Source organism: Platalea leucorodia (assembly GCF_965183815.1).
Source record: "Platalea leucorodia genome assembly, chromosome: W".
Taxonomy (NCBI): Eukaryota; Metazoa; Chordata; class Aves; order Pelecaniformes; family Threskiornithidae; genus Platalea; species Platalea leucorodia.
The window spans coordinates 38,784,841-38,803,618 of NC_138859.1; the positions used below are offsets into that span (position 1 = coordinate 38,784,841).

Below are 18,778 nucleotides of genomic sequence, written 5' to 3' on the forward strand. Positions count from 1 at the left end.
CGAAGTTGTCCTAAGTGCTTAGGAACCGCCCTTCAATGAGCAATAGTACAATGTGTCTTTCAGTAAAATTGAGGGTGCAGGGGATAAGTAAGGTACTCCTAAGCTACTTCTCAGATAAGCTTCCTGGCATGGATGGGATAACTAAAACACTGCATGGTACAGCAGGGTTGTGTTTTTAAGCACATTCCTCATGGATACGAGTCTCACTGACAGTGGACTGTGTCAAACGGGAAAGGGAGCGTGCACACCATCCAGCCATTGGCATCTCCACCTGAGCTTTTATTTACTTTCCCGTAGGACTTCAAAAGCCTCCATCCTCCTACGCCGCCTCACGCCCCCCCCCAGGCTCCCACAACCCCTTGTTCTGCGTTCTTGGTCCTCTTTTCTCCGCTCTGAGCAGACGCTTCCCCGGGAACCTTGGTCCCTCTCTTTGCATCATAGCAGGAATGCAAAACTGGAGCCGTCTCCAGCGTGCAGCAGTCAGACGCATCCACACCTTTTTGCGGAATGTTTTTTCAGTATGTGGTAAACCAGGTTATCGTCCAAAAAGGACAAGTCATCATCAAAGGCTGTGGGTCTGCAACAAGCTTGCCTTACTTTGTCAGTGACTAGTTTTCTCTTTCTGGTTAAATTTTTTAAAATTTTGTCATATGTGGTCTCGGCTGCATCACAAGATCCACTGCAATACCGGAAAATTAGCTCTTCTTTGGTTTCATATCCCAAATCCAAGTCAGTCACGTTTAAATGCATTTCTGTTAAGACACATCCTCGATTTTTGCCCTTTTGATTCCTCCTTCCCTTTTTGCTGGAATTCTCTATGTTTGTGGCTGTGTTTTGCCGGTTTCTCTCCCGCCTAGAAAAAATCGGAGTCTGTTTATCCGGCGACCTCCTCAGTCTCTTAATGGTGGCTTGAATAAAGTCCACTACCTCATCAAACTGATCTGGATAATCCTCTGGCATATTAGCTGTTTGGGAAAGAGAGAAAAGGCTTTGTCATGTGTCAGTTGTCATTAATGGAAGTTTATCCATTCGTGGCTCAAAAATGTTAGACACATGCAAGCTGCTCTGCCCATCACTTCAGAGAGTGTGCCCAGGACCCTCAGAAATCAATCAGGAAGAATTTGGAATGGTTTAGATCATCATGGAAACTCATTTGGGGAAAAAGAAATGAGATATGTATGTATCTCTGTAGGTGTCTGCTGATGCTTGGTAGCACTCTGGCACATCTTTCAATATTGAATAAGCCCTGTCAAAATCAAGGGAAAGAAAAGCATGTCATGATATAAATATTCGTTAATGGGTGTATGAAGCTACTGTAGAGAGGTTATACAGGCTCTTCCCAGCAAAGCAGCAAAAAGAAGAGGTTTCTTTAAAGCAATTTTGTGATTATAAATGCTAATTGTTGTCTTTTCACACCAGCAGTGGTTAGCCACCTATCGATAAGGTTTTTGGGTAGGACAGAAGGAGGAATTTCCTGGAGTGCCAGGCTGAGTTATTATTCCTGGCTGAATGCCTGCTTTTTTTAATGCTTTTAGGGAATAATTATTATCAGAGCTTTTGAAAAATTTCTCATGGAATTATTTCATATCACAAGATGCTGTTAATTTTCAAGGGAAATGTTATTAATGCATTTTCTTTTTATTAAATTATCTATTTCATTTTTCATTTGATATATACTCTACCAGTGATAAAATATTCAAGTAAATTAAATCATAGAATCATAGAATACCAGGTTGGAAGGGACCTCAAGGATCATCTGGTCCAATCTTTCTAGCACAATCTAGACGAGATGGCCCAGCACCATGTCCAGCTGAGTCTTAAACATGTTCAGCATAGCTGAGTCAACCACTTCCCTGGGGAGATTATTCCAATGGCTGATTGTTCTCATTGTGAAAAATTTTCCTCTCATGTCCAATTGGAATCTCCCTGGGAATAACTTGTACCCATTACCCCTTGTCCTCACCATGTGACTCCTTTTAAAAAGGGAGTCTCCATCTTCTTTGTAGCTCCCCTTTCAGTACTGGTACATGGTGATGAGATCACCTCTAAGCCTCCTTTTCTCAAGGCTGAACAAACCCAGCTCTCTCAGCCTATCCTCATATGGCAGGCTTCCCAGACCTTTGATCATCTTGGTGGCCCTTCTCTGGACCCCCTCCAGCCTGTCCACATCTTTTTTTGTATAACGGGGACCAGAACTGTGCACAGTATTCCAGGTGTGGCCTGACAAGCGCCGAGTAGAGAGGGATAATGACTTCTTTATCTCTGCTGGTGATGCCCTTTTTGATGCAACCCAGCATCCTATTGGCCTTCTTGGCCGCAGCAGCACACTGCTCACTCATGTTGAGCTTCCTGTCCACCAGGACCCCCAGGTCCCTTTCCACAGAGCTGCTCTCCAGCCAGGTGGATCCCAGTCTGAGCTGCACTCCTGGATTATGTTTTCCCAGGTGCAAGACCTTACACTTGTCCTTGTTAAACTTCATAAGGTTCCTGTTAGCCCACTCTTCCAGCCTATCCAGATCTTCCTGCAGGGTGGCTCTCCCTTCCAGAGTGTCTACTTCCCCACTCAATTTGGTGTCATCTGCAAACTTCATCAGGCTACATTTGATCCCGTTATCCAGATCACTTATGAAGATATTGAATAGCATTGAAGTCAATGAAATGTTTTGATACTAGCAGAATGAACCACTTCAAGGAGAGTGAAATTGAACATTTTCTTCTGAAACACTCTGAGATTTCAGCTTTTCATCATGATTTGGAATAAAATCACGTTTTGAAATCTTTAAACTTCCCATGGACTAAATCCCTCAATGTTATCTGCTTTAGTGAATACAGTGATTTAATGGAGGGTCAGGCTGTCAGGAGCCCATGTGTGCATGCCCTTATGTTATATTATTAATGACTGTCTCTTAAACATGTAAATGACATCACTGCAGTATTGAGATTTTTTTTTTCTCAGTCATTGTGCCAAAAATCGAGTCTTTGAGGATTCACTTCCTTTGCATGAAGACCTAAGAGGATTCTTCTTTCTGTACTTATCTCCTAAGTGCCCACCCATATAACAGACCAGTGTCATGCACCCAGCCCTGCATGTAATGGGGCTCCATCTCCAGAAGGACCCCTACGAATGTCCCAGGAACTGCAAATATTGGGAAAGGTGATACCTGACAGTGCACCTGGCTGGGGGTTGGTACCTCTGCTGAGCCACAAAGGCTCTCACTCAGTCAGGTGCTGAGATAGGAACAGCTCCTTAGGCAAAGGCTCAGCACCACATTTCCCTAATTAGCACTATAACAGACAGGAGCCCTGATGGGAGATCAGGCAGCAAATGTACCCAGCCCACATGCGGTGGCATGGACTCTGTTAACAGGAGAGAAGATACAAGGCTGCCTCCCATTGCCTAGCAAAGGTGCACCTTTATATCCTCAACAGAAGCACCAAATATGCAGGAGATGGGGGCAGCAGGATGTTAACTCTGTTAGTGCAAAAACCTGCTGAAACACAGTGCATCTGCGCTTAAGGAGGAATATGGACCCCACTCCAAAGCAGCCACATCCTAGAAGCCTCCTTCCATGATAAAACAGGGATGGATCAGAAGTATACGTTTTTTCATGGATGGCTCCAGCAAAATAGTGCAGACTGGTAAAAGAGTCTGCAGGCAATCTTGTACCTTCACATAATGAGGGTGACACATGGGAAGCGGGATCCTGTAGAGTTTGGGACTGGGAAAAGTGAGTTCCACTGTGTTTTACAGGTATCCAATGCTAATGGAAACAATCTCCCGGACCAGTGACTGTGAAAAGACATGAAGGAGGGATGGCTGCTACCTATACAGCTATATGGGACCTGAGCAAAGCAGGACCTTGCGCCAAGCCCCATAAGCCTGTGAAACCAATGGTAAGTGCACCCTTCTTGCACTCCTCTGTCATTAACTCTGTAGCAGGTACCAAAATACCCACTATGAGCCATACCTACTGGAAGGGGGTAGCTTGGATAGGTGTGTCCATTGGATGCACCACCTGGCTCTGTTGCAGGACAGGCTGGTCTGCCTACACTATACGAATACTGCCCTACTGAGCAAGGTCCAGGTCAAGGCAATGGGTGGGCTACGTTCCTTGAAAGCAAGAAGGGGTAGATACCTTGCTAGATTCAAGCAAGCAAGACGATCCACATGGAGCTGGCACAGCCCCCATCACTGAAGTATAACCTTGGCCCTGGCACAGATACAGATAGAATCATAGACTCATAGAATCATAGAACCGTTAAGGTTGGAAAAGACCTTTAAGATCATCGAGTCCAACCGTTAACCTATCACTGCCAAGTCCACCACTAAACCACGTCCCTAAGCACCACATCCACACGTCTTTTAAATACCTTCAGGGATGGGGACTCAACCACTTCCCTGGGCAGCCTGTTCCAATGATTAATGACCCTTTCGGTGAAGAAATTTTTCCTAATATCCAACCTAAATCTCCCCTGGCGTAACTTGAGGCCATTTCCTCTTGTCCTATCACTTGTTACTTGGGAGAAGAGACCGACCCCCACCTCGCTACAACCTCCTTTCAGGTAGTTGTAGAGAGCAATAAGGTCTCCCCTCAGCCTCCTCTTCTCCACACTAAACAACTCCAGTTCCCTCAGCTGCTATTCATAAGACTTGTGGTCTAGACCCTTCACCAGCTTCGTTGCCCTTCTTTGGACACGCTCCAGCACCTCAATGTCCTTCTTGTAGTGAGGGGCTCAAAAATGAACACAGTATTCAAGGTGGGGCCTCACCAGTGCCGAGTAAAAAGGGGCACTATCACTTCCCTGGTCCTGCTGGCCCCACTATTCCTGATACAATCCAGGATGCCATTGGCCCTCTTGGCCACCTGGGCACACTGCTGGCTCATGTTCAGCCGGCTGTCGACCAACACCCCCAGGTCCTTTTCCGCCAGGCAGCTCTCCAGCCACTCTTCCCCAAGACTGTAGCGTTGCATGGGGTTGTTGTGACCTAAGCGCAGGACCCAGCACTTAGCCTTGTTGAATCTCATACAGTTGGTCCCGGCCCAACGATCCAGCCTGTCCAGATCCCTCTGTAGGGCCTTCCTACCTTCAGGCAGATCAACACTTCCACCCAACTTGGTGTCATCTGCAAACTTCCTGAGGGTGCACTCAATTCCCTCATCCAGATCATCAGTGAAGATATTGAAGAGGACCGGCCCCAACACTGAGCCCTGGGGAACACCACTCGTGACCGGCCGCCAACTGGATTTGACTCCATTCACCACCACTCTCTGGGCTCAGCCGTCCAGCCAGTTTTTAACCCAGCGCAGAGTGCACTTATCCAAGCCGTGAGCAGCCAGCTTCTCCAGGAGAATGCTGTGGGAGACAGTGTCAAAGGCCTTACTAAAGTCCAGGTAGACAACATCCACAGCCTTCCCCTCATCCACTAAGCGGGTCACCTTGTCATAGAAGGAGATGAGGTTGGTCAAGCAGATAGAGAGGAGTTTGGCAGGAGGCACTTGTTCTTGTTCCTGTGGGACCGTGTGGTTTCTAGGTTTCTTACACAGAAGCTAGGTTTCTTAGCTTATAACCCAATAGGGGAAGGATGTGGCCCTGAGGAGATGGCTCTAGCTGTGCCATTCCCCACTCTCACCTTCAAATTGCCCCCTCATACTACTGTGACTACCCCAGCCCACACCTCTGTCATATTTCTGGCCCAACCCTTGTAGCAACAGTATGACACAACAAGACGTTGTCTGTGGAGAGTGAAATACAACCATCAGGGAAGTATACTAGGGTTTAATGAAATCCATGCAAGGGTCAATCATCAGGAAGGAGCTGGGAGATTGTTACAGAGAAACCTAACCTATACCAGACTCGTCTGCAACTTTCAGCCTCATATTTATCCCAAATCTGGTATGCTGCCTTTTCAGTGAGGGAAGTAAGTCTCCCCCCACCTAAGAAGGGAGAAACAAAACTGTGGATTACCTGAAGAGATAAACCAACTAGGCACATTGGTTTTAAACTGCTTGCAATTCAGATGCAAAAATGTCGCCTACCCCTGCAACAGTGCTATATGCAGGAGTCTACTTTGGTTAAATATTAATCAAATATTAATAGGGTCCAAGCACTGTCCTGCCCAAGCCGATCCAAGTATGCCCTGGAGGGTAGATAAAGAGGGGGAAAGGCCCATGTTGTGGACCGTGTCCCTGCTCAGAGCCCATGATGACATCTATCCTGACTCATGCGTGATGACTGCCCCAATTGCACCAAGGGAGCTAATGTTGCTGAGAGCCTTCTGTGCTGCTAGTCACCTATGACACTTAAGGTGGAGGAAACACACCGTAGATAAGCCCTATGCAACACTGCTAATGCAGGCATGGGGTGTCAACATGGCAGAAGGTGGAAGCAGTAGGGGAAAAAGTAGATCAAGTAATCAAGCCAGAGGGGTATCCAACTAGAGGAGCCCTACCTACACACATGGACTTGCTGCAAAGATGGGGTAATTGGCAGCATGGCCAATCCCGCTAATCTCACTGGGGCTCTAACACAAACCATGCAAGAAGCGCTCCAAGCTGTAACCCGGGATGAAGCGTGCATGGCTGATACGTCTAACAGAGCCAAGGATCCCTACTCAGCTCATCCCCTATTGCAACATCAGGCCACTTGGGAGATTCGCTGGGAGGGATGCCAGCACTATGAGTAAGATGAATGCCAATTTTCTGTCTCCAGGGTGGACTTCCCCTTCAGCCCAGGGGACTGGAAAATATCCCAAACAGATATCCAAATCTGTCCAGAGGACTCCTGCAGTGACTCCCATTATTTGGAGATTACATCACTTGAGGAGACACAAGGCATGTGGGTGATATTAGGGAACCGGTGGGTGGGCACGGAGCCCCCCTCAAGGAAACGTGCTGGACCTATCGACCCTGGTCAGTGTCTGCCCACCTACAACCACACATGCTGTTACAGGACTATGTGTGTACACGACGTTAACCACAATGGCAGCTCCATTACTGGGCTACCCAGTGAGTCCTTGCAAGTTGTTGTAAGTAACAACACCCTCTACCTGTGGAGGCCCAAACTAGTCACGATCAATGCAACAATGCACTTTTTGGCACATTCCAACTGGACTGCCAATGTGCCCCAAGTTTGCTTCCAAAATTTAGCACTGTTCGAGGAACACCTCCAATTCCCCATGATCAACCAGACTCAACACAATCCCAAAAAGCTGAGTTTCAACACACACTCAGTGGTGTGGGTCTGTGCTCTTGGTACTGCATCAAGCGCAGCTGGACCCAGCAACCACTGAATCATGGACCCAAGCAATGGGGCTCATGCTGATCAAATGTGGCTTGGTGCTAATTTTCTGCTGCTTAACAAAGCATAGTCATTGGTGTGACTACAAACATTCACTGAGTGGCTCGCAGGGGTTTGAAGGAAACCTTGACAGCCAGGAGTGAAGTGAGAGTTGACTTAGTGGCCTATGCCAAGGTGCCAGTCATGACTCAGTAGGGATATTTGGTTGTTCAATAAGTATGGGTGCAAAGCCTGAGAGCCCAAAACAAAATGCCGTAAAAAACTCTTGAAGTAGGACCCTGGGCAACCAAGTAGAAATGCCAGCATTAACACAAGGCGTGATGGGTTGAAACAAGGCACTAGAGATAAACGCTAAGGAAGCTACCACCAGACATCATACATGAATAAGCAATAACCACTGACCAAGGACTAAAGACCATAAAAGGCTAATGGACAGTAGGGAGGGTGAAGACTGACAGCAGGACCACCCCAGCCTGATGGGCACTTGGTAGATGTGCTCCAGGGATGCCAAGAGACCTCCCTACACCACAGCCACCACCTGCTGAGCACTTGTTTGGTCTCTGCGCTGTGGTAAGTGCTGCTGGGGGTGAAGAGGGCGCTGAGCTGAGCTGTGTGGCTAGGAAACACCACCGCACTCATAGGGGCTGCCTTGGCATCGAGTGCTGGTTTGTAACCTGAATAAAGCCACTTGATTGAGCCATGATCTGTTTTACTTAGTTACCCCTCTGTCTCAAACACTGTTTAAAAACCATTTATAGTTTCGTAATGAAGGTCAACAGCCTGGCAGCTTTGCTTCTCTAATACTGCATGGACTGCGCTGACTTGACTGTACAGCAGACAGAGCTTTCCGTGGGGATTTCACATCCCTGGGAAAAGCACATATTATTATCCCTTCTTATAAAATATACAGTTTGGATGTGTGTATATGTGTGCTGTATTTACACGTACACATGTACAAAGTGCCAGCAGAAAATGCTCAGATACTATGGCAATAAAGGCAGTAAAGATCTTCTCTGAGCAGTAGTACCTGGCTCCAGGGTGTGAAGGAATTAGAATTTAAAAATCTGAAGCCACCTAGGATAGGATAGGATAGGGTAGGGTAGGGTAGGGTAGGACAGGACAGGACAGGACAGGACAGGATGGGATAGCCCACAACAGCATGTGCTCAATATAGGTTAGTGAAGGTTGGTTCACACATACATGAGTGTGATGCACCTCAAAGCAGGCATTCCCCAAGGGAAAGGACCATACGTCCTGGAAATGTAAAATCCTCCCTCAGGGGGCACAGGGCCTCTGTGTATCTTGTTCACAGTGTGGCAAAAAGGCTCACAGACCCCATCAGTCTTCCGTGTCCAGCTGAATCAGAGCTCTTGATCTGCCAGGAGTTTCTCACAGGATCAGAAAATGAATTAAAAAGTAAAGAATGAAAGAATGAAACATCACAGGACTGGTGATCATAGGAATCCAGAAGAGTGACCAGGCTGGGCACAGAGTTGGTCAATGCCAAACATCCAAAACTCCAGGAGTCAAACAAAAATAAAGAAATGAGACTCATTTAAAAGACATTTAAAAAAACAAGAACGTTTGCATCATCTGCTTGCTGTTTGCTTGCTTTCTGAACCTTTAGGGCACATTCAGATCACAGTTTTGACCCAACCTTTTGGGTTAGGAACACCCCTCTTGAACACAAACTGAAATTCTCTCCTCATTGCTGCTCTCTGGAACCTGAGGCTTTGACCTGCCTGTCCCCAAACACAGTCCCTGTCCCCTGGGCACTGCAAGAGCTGGCAGTGTATACAGGCGCAGGCTCCTGCAGCCAAACACCCGTGGTGCTCCCCACCAACCTCTGCAGAAAGCCACCCCAGAGCTCTGCTTTGGGCACGCAGGGAAACGTGCCTTCCTCTGGGCATCTTCCCCACTGCAAACCCCCCAGAGCCTGCCTTTGCATTTCCAATTAATTAGAGACACTGCGTGCCAGCAGGACCGGGATCTGATGCCTGCACTTTTTAGAAGAATAAATTATACGGTGTTCAGACAGACTTCTACATAAAATAGGTCTAAACAAACATCCAAACCAAACTCATCACATTCTCAAGAAAACAGTTTCCATTAAGGAAAAATGGACAATTTATTTCTGTCTATTCAAATGTAACCACAATTAGATTTTGTAAAACTATTCCTTTGATTTCACTAGCAACAGATTTATTTTAAAGCCAAATATTCCCCTGCAGTGGCAGTAACCCAGCATGGTAGAGAAACCATCAGTTTGTATCTGACCACAAGTTGATTTCAGTGGGAAAAGATGGATCTCCAGCTTTTGAGAAAAAAATCCAGTTACTCATTTTGGTGCCTGGTTATGGATTTAAAAGGCTAACTACAGTCTCTTTTGACCATGCTGTCTATTATGGTTTACAAGAAAAGCTTAAATTCTATTAATTGCAAAATAATAATTTATATAAGTGGGTTTTTCTTTTTTTTAAAATCTCATAAAACTTGACATAAGTTATTGGAAACTGTACTTTAAGGAATAGTTTTCTATACTGATCTTAGGAAAATTTAATTACATCACTGCAGCATTATTTGGCACTTTGCATATCCTGAATTAAAGTGATATAATAAAAGTCACATAAGGTATACTAAAAATGATAAAATTAAATTTTTATTTTACATTGTAGCTTTTATGCATGCATTTGTGGGATTGCATAGCTACTACATCAAAAGTTCAGGCCAAACATTTAATAAAATTACCAGGATATTTCACTTAAGCAAAGCTGTCTTTCAATTGGAGAAGTTCAAACAGCAGCATTCAGACTCTTGTTTAAAGTAAGATTTCAAAGTTCAAGGAGGTTAATCCAGCTCATTATAATGATAAGCATTATTTAGAAAATTCAGATCCAGATCTGTGTTAGGATCAAATGGCTCTTTTTCAAAACAGTTCTGGTACTTTAATCCAGGACCTTCTTAACTAAAATATTTTAATTTCCTTTCTTTCCTGGTTGTTTTTTAAGTTTCCTCCAAAGTTATACTCACAAAGATGTTTCTTCTTAGATCATTTGCTAGTGGGAAATATACAATTAATGTGCCTCTAACTGTGACTGCAATGAATCATCCTCATTTTTTGCTGCTTATACAGATGACTCTGGTATACCATTTATTCATTAATCATTTTTGTATTTAGCTTGCTTTGCAATAATGTTTTCAGGTACTTATTATAGTGGACAAGCCCTATCCAAACACAGAATCTCCCCATCTCACACCACAAAGGCGTACTTTAGGAGACCCTCGGAGTAACCTGTTTGTGGAAGTGTGACCTTAGTGAGGTTAAAATTACCAGTGTGATGATCAGTCTGCTTTGTAAAGTAAAAAGGTGTGAACTGTGGTGGGGATAAAACCTTTATTTTATTAAAAATGAAATACTTTTCATGAAAAACAAAGCCTATCATGCAGGCATCAAAGCAAAGATAGGTGTTAAAACTAGTTATACTGAAAAGTTTTCAGGATTTAAACAATTAAAATATCACCTCTCTGAGGCATGACTTTGCTTTCATGCCTTGCATGAAAATCTGTGAGGCTAAGAGTGAAATGGAAACCAGTCGGTTGTGTCCATTAGTAAATAGAGCATCAAACACACCAGGGCCAGCTCATCTTTAATACAGTTCTGGTTCACTACCTCACTCCCTGCCTTGCCAGCTCCCAGAAAACACTGCATCCTCCCCTCCAACTCAGAGAGACCTTAGAAATGGAGCCTCTCACCGGTGTCACTTGTCTCTCATCAAGGTAAAGTGCTAAGTAAGTAACCTGGAGGATGACTCCAGGGCCACTCACACCAGTCAGGTATGATAAAGCACAGGGTTAACCTACCTGGTGTGCTTGTTCCTAATGGAGCAGCCAAGTTTTGTGTTTGTAGCTCACTAGCTAACCCTGCCGCTTCCCATGTGTTGGTCATAAGGGCAAATCTGCAGAGTACTTCATATTTTCACACTGCCATGCTTGGCAGTGCCTCCCCTTGCATCCTTTGCCTGCTTTCTCACAGGTATGAAATACTGGTTGCTACCAGAAGAAAGGGGAGAAACAACAGGACCATCATAATTGCTGCCAGTTGGGGGCATGACCTGGTAACAGAGGGAAAAAGCAAGGTCAGGTGAATTGGGTGAAGTAAAAGAAGCTGCCTTGCAAGCTGACCTGTCCAAAAGAGTTTCTTGTTCTTTGTCTGGTCCAGGCAGGAGTTGTTCACAAGATCCTGCCCGACTTTGGGCTGGCACCTGGGGCTGGATCCCTCCTCTGGCCCCTGGGCAAAGGAGTGTCTCATCTGGCAGTCAAGCAGCAAAGGAGCAGCAAGAGGATGTGGTCTCACCTCTGATTCAGAGCTTTGAAAAAACAGCTCTGAAGCACTGAGGACCAGACAGCTTTTCAGCGGTCACTCTTGAGGTTTTGTGACAGATCCTGCAGTAGCTGCCAGAGGCTCATCTGCACTAGGGCCTTATTGTACGGGGCTGTGTGGGTACTCAAGCACCCACGAGGAAGTCTCTGCATCTGAAGAAGTTACAGCATAAACACTGTAAAAGGGGAAAAATAAAAAGTGGCAGTGCCCTGCCTGAAGCCACTGACTGAGCAGGAGCCAAACCTGGGTGAAGCAAAGCACATACCTGCCTTGTTGCCCACCATGTCTCCTCACTAAGGCCTTGTACCCCTCCGAATCCATACCATGCTGAATAAATCTCCAGCTTCCCAGTAAAACCTGGGTTTATGCTTAATATTTGGTTCTGTCCCATCCCTGCAAGAGCCTCAAATGAGTATGTATGACTGGGACCCAAAACCTGTGACCTCTATTAGCAAGAAGGCATGCAGCCAGCTAATAGGCATGGCACTGAGACTTTAACAGAGGAACTACTGTTGGTAATAAGAAGAAATTCTCTTTAGCGTTCCTGGTGCAGAAGTGATCCAGCCCAGCCCTTGCACGACATCAGTAAACCCCCACATTGTTCACCCAGCCCCACTTTAGTGCCAGCTCACTGAATGGGAACAGCGTAACAGAAATAACAGCAGAAGTGTCACTGCAACAACAGCTCAACTATACCAATCAAGCAACTGTTCCAGGGCTGCCTGTGCTCTTACACTGCATCTCCCGTTGGGTTTTAGGAGTGTCCCCAAGAAACAAACACAGGCAGCAAAGCAGCAGGAAGGGACCCTATCCCAGTCTCTTCCCTGGGGCAGTAAAGTAGAGCCATCCAGGCAAAACCACAGCTGATGCCCCTACTGTGACAATTTCTGCTGCTATCAGATTTTGATCTGACCTATAAATAATACGCGTTCTTCTACTGTCGCCTTTCACTACCTGCATTTCAACCTGTTTACAATAGGAACGATATGAAAAGTTTTAATATTGCAGTTCAGAAAGTGTTCTTATTATAATAAACAGTCCCTCGCTCTAGGACAGGTGCTACATGCTCCGCTGCAGGAGGTCTCACGCTGGGATGTGTGGACCACGACCTGTCAGATGGCATCGGCAGCTGCTTAGAGGCAGCCGGGCTCCAAAGAGCTCTGTCCCCTTCCCAGCCAATACGCTGGATCCACACCTCCCTGTCAGAAATTTCCTGAGTAATTGCTGGTTTTGCCAAAGAAATCTTACACACTTGGGATGGGAGCAGAGGTAGTCCAGATATTTGTATGTAGCTTCTTAGTTAAAGTGGATATGACCAGCTTGCCTCTAAAAACATGGCCACCTGAGAAGTTTTGGCATACCTGCTGTAACACTGCCTGGCCCAGACGCAGGAAAACAAGTATTTTGATTTCAGCGTTTCCTTCTTTTGAAGCCTATTCCTGTTCAATAAGCATTAAAGCATTTGTACAAGTCCCACTGACTTCAAAGAAATGTACCTGCAGGTTTCAGTTTAAGTGCTGTACCAATACATACAGACTAAGACAAAAGCCTAAATATCTGCTAGTGTCATACAATGTGGCTTTATTCCTTAAAAAGAATGCTGATATTTGAAATGTCTTACATAATTCATTTTCTGTCCTTGATCTTAAAAACAGACATGCTCTAATGTATATTTTGTGTCTTAATGCTTTGTTTGTACCTTTCTCAAATAAATCTTTTTGATTCTGTTTTCTTTCTTCTCTTCTTTCTTCTTAGGACTGGATTTCCAAGAATCATTGAAATCTTTCCTTTGGTTCCCCTTACCAAATATTACTTGATCAGAAACTACAGCTGGTTTTGTCAAAAATTACAATTGTGCAGTGTCAACCAGCACTAATGTGGCAGTGGCCTATTTAGATGTTTGATGATCCTGAACATGGTTATGTTGCTGAATTCTTCAGCCTTCCAAGAAAGGTTTTGCAGCTTGTCATCTGCAGACCCTGAACATGGGGATTTCTAAAATATATTGAAGAGGCCTATGAAAGGTGACCAAGAAAAGCATGTTCAGGTATGTTATCTAGCAACCCACACCTGCAAAACATCTAAAAGGATCCACACTTCCACCGGGAAATTTTTGAGGTCCCTAAATTGAAAAGGAGCAAAGACATAAAACTTTAAACAAAGGACAACTGTTAAAATGAGAATAAAACCATATTCTCTTGCATCTCAGTCCTTTCCTCCTTAAGTCTCAGAACACCCTTCACAGGAGTATATTCAGTAGTTATACCTGAGATTGCGGAAAAATCGACTTCTAGAGCTAAATGCATCTGGATTTATCCAGATGTGTCCTGTTCTTTCTTTTTTTAGAATTTTGCCCATGAAAAAAAAAGGCAACTTTGAATGCTTAAGATTTCTAAAAGCCTAGATAACCTGAGCATGCCCATGCAAACAAACTTTACTATATATATATGCTGGCCCAGGGACACAGACACACTCGGTCTGACACTGGCTGGATGCACCGGCTGTACTGGATACACACAGATCAAATGACGCAGTGCGGCACCTGCTCAGTGTGGCAGATACCTCTCCGATGCATTGGATTTACTGTGCATGGGCAGGTTACCTCTGTAGCTTCTGGGTGTCTTTTAGACTAAAGTGCATATGCCACACCATAAGTGTGTTGAGCAGGAAAGTCTGGACAGAAACATGAGAGTTCTGGTTCGTAACACTGAATGTGCCTAATAAATACTGTAGGGAAGGAAATGCATTCATTTGGAAGTATAATTTAATACCATTTTTGCCTTAAAGAGCCCTACAATATCACTGTTCATTCTAGATACCTTCCATACTAGTTGATAATGTTGCAGCTAAATGCAATAACTTAACATTAAATACCCCTTAGCAGGGGTAGGAAGAATGTTTAACAGCAGTATAATGCACACATAACACAGTGTGTTATGGTATAACACACCAAAGGAGCTCCAACAACAAATGACCATCCAGTGGCCATGGAGTAACTCAGTCATTATAATGCAAAGAAACATCTTTTCCTTCTATTAAGAGGGAAAAGCCTATGGTGAGATTTTTCATTTAATTCTACATGTATACCACTAGTTCTTACTAAAGATGCTTGCTCACTTGATCAAGAGACTATATATCATATCCTGGATCTTAGGATACTCCAGTCCTCACATACATGTTGATTATGGCCATACAGCAGCAAGCAGTTACAAAATGTATTCACTGGGAACTGCATATAAGTCAAACCAAGTGTTTGGCTCCCTCTGCACTGTCATGCTTCTGAAGCTGCTGACTTAGTTTTTAGCTTATAGGATTTTGGTTTATATTTGTTCTGTTCACAGTTGCTATTTAAGCTAATTGTGTCCTTCCCCCAGCAGACTGTAGCATGACGGAAAGAAAGGGTTTTCTAACTTTACAAATGCTACAGCTACTCTTCTTCATGTGAAATAAGATATCCCATGAACACTGATGCCTAAAATGCCTATGAACAATGGATTAATCTCAAATACACTGCATTTATGGAGGCTACTCTCACTCCAGCCTCCAGTCCACTAAAAAATGCAGAAGATTGCAATTGCCAACACCCTCTGCCATCTCTAATTACCGCCCTGAACAGCAAAGGTCAGCACATTACACCTGATAAGCCTGGGAGGTTAGGACCTTGCCTGTAGGCTGGAATGAAGGAAGGTTTTGAGCCAATCTGAAAGAGATGGGGTAGCATCAGGTGACCTCAGAGCACTTTGCAGAGAAAGCAGTCCCATCAAATGAGAACACAAAAAGGTGTCAAGGGCCTGGGAAAACAGATCTGTGCTCCAGCAAGGTGTTTGGCCTGTCCCTAGGAGCAGGACACGATCTCACAACCCTACTAACCCCCGCTGCCGGTGGTGTATGGGAGACCTGACCTCCCTGGAGTAAGAGCAATGCACACCTCGGAGCGCAACTGCTACTCCCCACCCAGCCTGTGTGAGGATCACTTTAGGGGAGAGCAGTGCACCCCTCTGAACGCACGCAGCACCCAGTCCTGCTCAGCACCCACACACTGCCCTATGCAGATGAACCAACATGGGTGATGATGGCACTCCCACCGCTTTGTGAGCTGCCTCCTGCAAAAGCACTCGGCGAAGCAGCTGACCAACAGTATTCACAGAGATATTAATACACGGCAGGTCCACCAGCAGACGAGCCAGGGAGCTGCAAGCATGCCTGCATGCTCATGGCATACTGCCCTCTGCTTGTAAGAGAAACCTTGAAGAGGAGAGGGAAATCTACATGGTGTAGATGTGACTCCTCTTGTGTATGTTGTTCTGTCTTTCATGTGCTGAAGGGTGCGTGCCACCAAATGGTAAGCAGAGAGAAACAAATACGTCAAAGACACTGACAGTGGTGACTCGAACAAAGTGCTGCTGTGGCGGGAAGGCAGAGATGTGCCTGGATAGGATCAGCCTCATGGGCTCTGTGTTTGCAGACTGCTCTCCAGACACCACACACTTTTAAATCAACTAAAACCAGCATAAAAGTGGATCAAAGTATTTCACTGCATTCTTACAGCCACCTTTCTGCAGGTCTCCCCTGACTCATCTGACTTGGCAATGTAGCGGAGAGGAGAGTTTCTGACTTTCAGGCACAGGTGCTGTGTAAACCACTGGTGTGTAAAGATCACAGGAACTCCCTGGATTTCCCCCAATTTCTGTTGTGAAGAACAGCACTGTTTACTTTCCCCTTGTAGCCAGGCCTGTCTATTTGTGATCTGCATGGTTAAGAGACCGAGACCAAACTATCAGCCCTTTCTGAAATGACTATCCTGGGCAATAACCTGCAACCCAGCTCTGCTTGGCAAAGCCTATGCCTGTACTCTGGAAACAGATTTCTGGAAGAGGCTGTCTATTGATACTACCATAGCTCAGGTAAAACACAGGTCATCTTTCTTCCCATTTCTTGTTTACCCAATCCACAGAAAAAAAGGAGGAAACAATGAGAAGTTTTGGACACTAAGAACAGACAAGACTGCTACTGCTACCTGTGCAGAGAAATCAGCTCACCAGGAACCACATTCCCAGAAGTAAGTTTCAAGATAAAAGCAGTATTGTACAAATACTCCCACCCTGGAAAGACAGAGCATTAATGCTCTCTCACCCACGCTGCTTTCCCCCTGATGCTCTTCTTGCCACCAGTGCTGCAGCAAGCCCATGCAGAGGGGACCGACACAGCGGCCTGAAAAGCTGATCACTGCCTCTCGTAGGACGGCTCAGTGCCCTGGTACCTTCCCCGCCACGCAGCTCGCCATGGAGAAGATCACCACGTGTGACGGCCCCACAGCCCTGGCATGCTGGAGCTCTGGAAGGAAGCGCTTTTGGCTGACCTCCCTGCGTGGAGGGGCTGAAAGGATGTCGGGGGCTGCTGGTCTGTGAGCAGCAGGAGACCAGGCTGGGATGGGATGGGAGGAGGCGGCAGCCTGGGAAAGATTCCAGCGGGGGAAAACACAAGCAAGAAAAGGAAATAGAGAAGACTAAATGGGGAAGGACATAGATATGTGTGCGTGGGGACAGATGGAAGAGGAGATGGATGTTGGAGAGGGGATGCAAAGTGGAGTCATGGCACACGATTCCCTGCTCGGCGCCTCCACACTGTGTTAGTCCAGCTGCTTCCAGAGAAACCAGAGTGGGGCTGCCTGTGGCTGGAGCTGCAGCAGGCGCAGGGAACCGACATGCCTCCAGATAAGGAGATAAAAAGGAATCCCAATTACTGGATACTGTCTGCATCCTGCAACAAGCTGAACAGAGAGGGCTGAGCAAGGGCATAGGGAGCAAACTCCGAGCTGCTTCTGTGCCTTTGCTAAGTGAATATCTCCACAATTCATGTGAGTATTTTGCCACTTCTTATTGAGTCATATTAACTCTCACTTTAAAAAGCCACCAGTGTTAGCATAACACTCACATACTGCCATGAAAATCCTGTATCTGCTATTGTAGGAGACCTATTATTAGCGAGACATTATTATTATCTGTCATTTGGATTGTAAGCTGTCTTACTGTGAGCCGGTTCATGTGGATTACTCTGCATCAAGCTCCTAACCCTGCCACTGCTACTCTTCTGTAAATTTCCACATGGACACACTAATTTCGGGATCAGGATCCAAGAAGGATTTAATGAAACTCAGCAGCGCTCCAGGATGTGTACAGTGCCTCGCACCATGGAGCCCAATCTCCATCAGGACTTGCGCCCACTACAGACAGTGAATAATTGCATTGGCAGGTCTGAGCACAGAGAGGAGCTTAAAGCTGTGGGAAAGGAGTTTCAGTGCCTGCATTGGGAGGTGTATGTACCTGATCCTCCTCCCAGCTCCTTTGCATACAACTATTTTGCATACAACATTTCTCTGGGTTTTTCAACCAAAGGGATCTTATGACCGCCAGGAAGGTAGAGCTGGAGGTGGGGGGGAAGGAGGACATTTCCACTGCAATTGCCAACCCCGAGCTTTGGAGGATGACTTGGTTTGGAGCTGCTGGAGCCAGACCAGAACCACTGACCCTGCCTGGGGGAGAAGTGGGGGTAGAAACTGGGGGGGGGGAAGGGTGTGGGGGAGTGGGATGTCCTTTCCTCACCCTGATACCTGGGCAAAGGGGAGCGGGTTTAGCAAGACAGACAGTGGTGGCTACGAAGCGGAATGTTTCTTACAGTCACTGTGCACAGCATAGGGAGGCAGCAGGCTGATGGGGGAGAGATCGTCTTCAGGCCCCTCTACCACTGAAGGGGGCCCCTTGGGAGGCATCTTACCAGTGGGCAGGGGCGAGGTGGAGACCGTGTTGAGCAGCACCACGCAGACAGCCACAACATCCCATAACTTCATCTTAGATCTCCTTCTAACACGGGCCCCTGGCAGAGAGGAGAGGCAGGGTTAGCTCCCAGCTGCTGCGCTCCCCGGGTCCTGCCCCCTTCCCTGCCAACCCTGAGACAAAGCTGCGCAGCCTCACACCCCAGATCAGCCAGGTCCACCCTGGCCAGGCCTAGGGACAGAGCAGGGGGAAACAACCTGTGCCCAGCTCACCTTCCCATCCCCATCCCCATCTCCTCCCAGAGTGAGGGAGGTGGGTTCTTCCC

The 18,778-nt window shown here is 46.1% G+C and overlaps 1 protein-coding gene across 2 annotated transcripts; it reads right to left on the bottom strand.

Moving 5' to 3' along the window:
• Positions 1 to 480: 480 nt before the first annotated feature.
• On the bottom strand, positions 481 to 18,527 carry LOC309601626 (glial cell line-derived neurotrophic factor-like; the record flags this gene model as incomplete). 2 transcript variants are annotated; one of them, XM_082334769.1, is made up of 2 exons in its annotated part: positions 481 to 965; positions 18,455 to 18,527. In XM_082334769.1, the coding sequence occupies 2 exons, from the start codon at positions 18,525 to 18,527 to the stop codon at positions 481 to 483; spliced, it is 558 nt and encodes a 185-aa protein (XP_082190895.1). The 2 variants fall into 2 exon arrangements, with proteins under 2 accessions (XP_082190895.1, XP_082190894.1); XM_082334768.1 differs by having other exon boundaries at positions 18,356 to 18,527.
• Positions 18,528 to 18,778: the final 251 nt, after the last annotated feature.